This window comes from Salvia miltiorrhiza, chromosome 8 (assembly GCF_028751815.1).
Source record: "Salvia miltiorrhiza cultivar Shanhuang (shh) chromosome 8, IMPLAD_Smil_shh, whole genome shotgun sequence".
In the NCBI taxonomy this organism is placed as follows: domain Eukaryota; kingdom Viridiplantae; phylum Streptophyta; class Magnoliopsida; order Lamiales; family Lamiaceae; genus Salvia; species Salvia miltiorrhiza.
Genome location: NC_080394.1, coordinates 18,034,195 through 18,038,517, shown reverse-complemented (window position 1 = coordinate 18,038,517; position 4,323 = coordinate 18,034,195). Strand labels below are relative to the sequence as shown.

Sequence of the window (4,323 nt, the reverse complement as noted above, 5' to 3'; positions counted from 1 at the left end):
TTTAAAACTGTTAAAGATCCAAATCAAGATACTTCCTAAACCCTAGGATAAAAGATTACTAGCCACACACAATGTTGTAAAAATCTTAAGGCGGGATTGAGGCGTTTTGCCTCGTCGAGGCGAGGCGGTAAGCCTCGAGGCGGTTTCAGACCGAACACAAAAAAAAAACTCATAATAATTTTAAATAACAAATAACACCATTTAAAAGTTTAAAATATATATAAATTATGAGTTTAAAAGTCTTAAAATAATTAAACTAAAAGCTGAAAATATATAAAAATAATAATAAATCTTCAGTTTGTAAAATATTCAAAATTTTAATCATCCCAAGCATTAACATCCTCATCTTCATCATCATTCCCATCCAAATTTGTTGGATTTATCTCAAAATCATCATTATCATCTTCAGGCTCATCCTCTTCCTCGTTCTCGTCCTCATCGATCAAATGCATGACTCTCTTATTTTTTCCTAAGTTACATACAATATAAGTATATATGAAGAGAATAATAATAATAATAAATTTACATTCACTAGAACTTAATAATTAAAGTTTACCTTTTGAATTTGTGCTCTTCTTTCTCTTCTTACTTGTCCTTGATGAAGATGCATTTTCCTTAATCATTTGTGTACTTGCACCTGACTCAATTGGAAGATGTTCATTTGCCTCATCCTCATTACCAACATACCATTCATCATCTGAAGCCAAATTATCAACTTCCAATGGGTCTATATCTCCACCCCTACTTGTCAATTTGACATGTTTCCCTCTCAACCTCCTATTGTACATGATGTACACCAAAGAGTTGAGCTTCTGTGTAGTCAAACGATTACGCTTCTTCGTGTGAACCTATAAAATTAGAAGTATATAATTATTAATCGAAACAAATAATTTTTCAGATTGCTAAAAAAAGAAAATAATAATAAACACAATACCTGATTGAACATACTCCAATTACGTTCACACGCTGAAGCTGAACATGTCAAACTCAGTACTTTGACAGCAAAACTTTGTAGCTCAAGGGTCTCATCTCCATATTGAGTCCACCAATTTCCTAGTAAGAATAATAAAGATTAGTGGTTAGTGATTAGTGGATTGTACACTTGGCATGTCAAAAGCAATATGAAACACTAGTACTCTAGTAGATTATACACTTGAAGGTCTGTACACTTGGCAGATTGAGTACACTAGCACGTATACTATACTATTACTAATAGATTAGATAGAGAAGCATTAAGCATATGAAATTATGAATACATATATATAATTTGAAGGTCTGTACACTTGTCACTTGGCAATTGACACATGGCAGTTGGCAGGTTAAAACTTAAAAGTAATACACAGACATACGCTAGCATAATAAAACAGTAGCATATTCGATACTTGAAGGTCTGTACAGTCACACACATTAGAATATATATACTTGGCAGGTTAAAAGTAATACACAAAAATTTTGTATAAAAAAGACATACCGGGGGTTCTTGTTTTGAAACTTTCCAGTGCTGCGTATCGTCCAAAAAGCCCATCACACGATCTAAAATTATCCAATTGAAGATCAGCTTGCAATTGATCGGCGGGTGGAATTAATTTCTCCATGCAACACAGTAAACCCTTCTTAATTTCAGGATGTTTGGAGAAATTTTCACCATATTGAAAACGAGGATTTAGAAAGTATGCCGCAGCGTGTAAATCATGATGCAATTGATTCTCCCATTTGGCATCAATTATATCCCATATCTCTTTATAATCCCCAAGCTGACCCCCCACATTTTTGGCAATTTCCTCCTTCGTTGTGTCCATGGCACCATAGATAAATCCCATTGCAGGCATTTGTTCACCGTCCACCATTCTTAAGACCTTCACCAATGGCCTTGTAGTATTTAGGGCATATTGAACAGCACGCCAAAATCGCTGATCACTTAAGATTATCTTTTTAATCTCTTTTCCATCATTTTTCTTGGCCCATGTAGTCCTTTCCCAATCAGTAGATGTAAACATAGCTTGTAGAGGTTGCCTCAACTCCATCATACTCTCCAATGTCAAAAAAGCAGTAGCAAATCTCGTCGTTGCCGGACGAATAAGCTCTCTGTTCGTGTGTTTTCTCATCATTGCCAACACCAATCCATGATTGTAGATGAAGTTGCTCACTTTCCTTGCTTTCATCAATGCATTCTTGTGTTGAGGTAGCTCTCCTAGCTTCTCCAGCATCAAATCAATACAGTGCGCAACACATGGTGTCCAATAAAGACTCTTCATCTTCTCCATCAATAGTTTTCCGGCAGCCTTATAGTTGCTAGCATTATCAGTCACAACATGAACCACTAGTTCCTCTCCAATTTCCTCCACAATCCCATCTAAAAGCTGAAACAGCAAATTGGCATCTTTGACGGCGTCTGAAGCATCAATAGACCTTAAAAACACAGTACCATGGGGGTTGTTGACTAGGAAATTGATCAAGCTTCTCCCTCTCATGTCTTTCCATCCATCAGATAATATGGATACACCTGTTTGTATCCAAGATCTTTTGATATCATCAACAATCACGTCCGTTGTCTTCACTTCTTCCTTCAAAATCCACGTACTCAACTCATGTCTAGAAGGAACCTTCAAACCTTTTCCATACAATCCGATGGACCTACACATGCTGACAAATGATGGAGACTCGATACAATTAAACGAAATCCCATTTTCAAAGAAAAATCGTCCAATATCCATTGCCACCTGCTTTCTTGCTTCTTTGACATGGAGAGACATATCCTGTGGCGGATTTGCAGCTTGCTTATCTGGAATCCCATCAGTGTTATCATCCACATGCACAAGAAACTTGTCCATCGGCCCTCTTATGCTTCTTGTGTCATCGGCAACTTCACATGCAGGATTCGAATTACCACGGAAATATGCTCCAGCATCAACCATATCATAAAATTTTTCCTGTCGCTTTTCCTTAGCTGTCGTCCCCCTCTTCACATAATCCAAAATTTCCTGTTTGACTTCATCAGGAACTTTTGGGCAAGCTTTCACATTCCTATGGGTCCAAGCAAGGTGATCCTTCATTCTTGCAACGCCACCTTTAATTTGTTGTTTGCAAAAATTGCATTCAAAATACTTATGTGGTTTTCCAGTTGGATTTGGAATTTCTGTCCCATACTTCCAGGCAGGATCCTTTCGACTCATGATTGAAATTCCTAACAAAATTGATATAATCAAGTTAATACCAATATTTATTAAATCTGATTTAAAATAATAACATGCTCCGATTAATAAAACTAACACGATGATAAAAAAAATTAGTAACAATAATTTGCATGCTTCATGAACTCGTATTTAATGGAATATTTAACTAGCTTTACATTGCTCCGATTAATGAAACTAACATGATAACAAAAAACAATTAGTAACAATAATTTGCATGCTTCGTGAACTCGTGTTTAATGACAATATTTATTAACTTTGCATGCTTGTTAACGAAACTAACATAATGATAAAAAAATTAGTAATAATAATTTGTATGATTCGTGCACTGGTGTTGAACAGAAAATTTAATTAATTTTGAATGCTTGTTAAATTATATGTTGAATGATGAATTTAATAATCTATCATGCTTCATTGTAGTAATAATAAAAATTGAACTTACACTTAATTTTCAGCCGCCAAATTCTGATGTTGAACAATGAGGAAGTTGACTGCTGCTGCTCTAGTTTGATGCTGTTTGTCGAATCTTGTATGATTGTATCTCAATAATATTTTTATTTATACTTTCAATAGATTAGGGTTAAACTATGATATTTTTAAGGCCCACCATCCCAAAGTTGCGGCTGATATAGGTATAGCTTGGAAATAAGAGAATAAAAGAGGTCAAACATTGCGGCTGTGATAGGTTAAAAATTAACTTATTTATCACCGCCTCACCGCCTCATGTATTATTTTTTTTTTGATGAAATTACATTATAAATAATACAAACCACACACACACCCCACCTAGTGGTTATTGTGGCCGAGAGTACTCGAACCTGTGACCTCTTAGACAACAGGCAACCACCCTAACCACTAGGCCATCCCAAGGGGACACCTCATGTATTATTTGATTCCTTGAGGCGCCGCCTCAATTGCTTTAAGGCGCAAATTCGTAAAATATGCATAAGGCGTATAGGCGGTGCAGGTATATCACCGCCTCGCCTTGAGGCGTGCCTCAAGGCGGCCGATTAATTCGATTTTCACAACACTGGCCACACATAAACATATGAACTAGCAATGAAAAATCAAGAATAAAAATAAACATTCATAAATAAACCATAGGGAAAAAATGTGAATCTTCAGTTCTTAC

General features: G+C 35.9%; 1 protein-coding gene across 1 annotated transcript; it reads right to left on the bottom strand.

Annotated features, from left to right (window-relative positions):
- Window positions 1–317: 317 nt before the first annotated feature.
- Window positions 318–3,173, bottom strand: LOC130998147 (uncharacterized). Its single transcript, XM_057923580.1, has 4 exons — window positions 1,472–3,173; window positions 935–1,053; window positions 557–848; window positions 318–469 (listed from the first exon to the last, which is right to left on the bottom strand). The coding sequence occupies exons 1-4, from the start codon at window positions 3,171–3,173 to the stop codon at window positions 318–320; spliced, it is 2,265 nt and encodes a 754-aa protein (XP_057779563.1).
- Window positions 3,174–4,323: the final 1,150 nt, after the last annotated feature.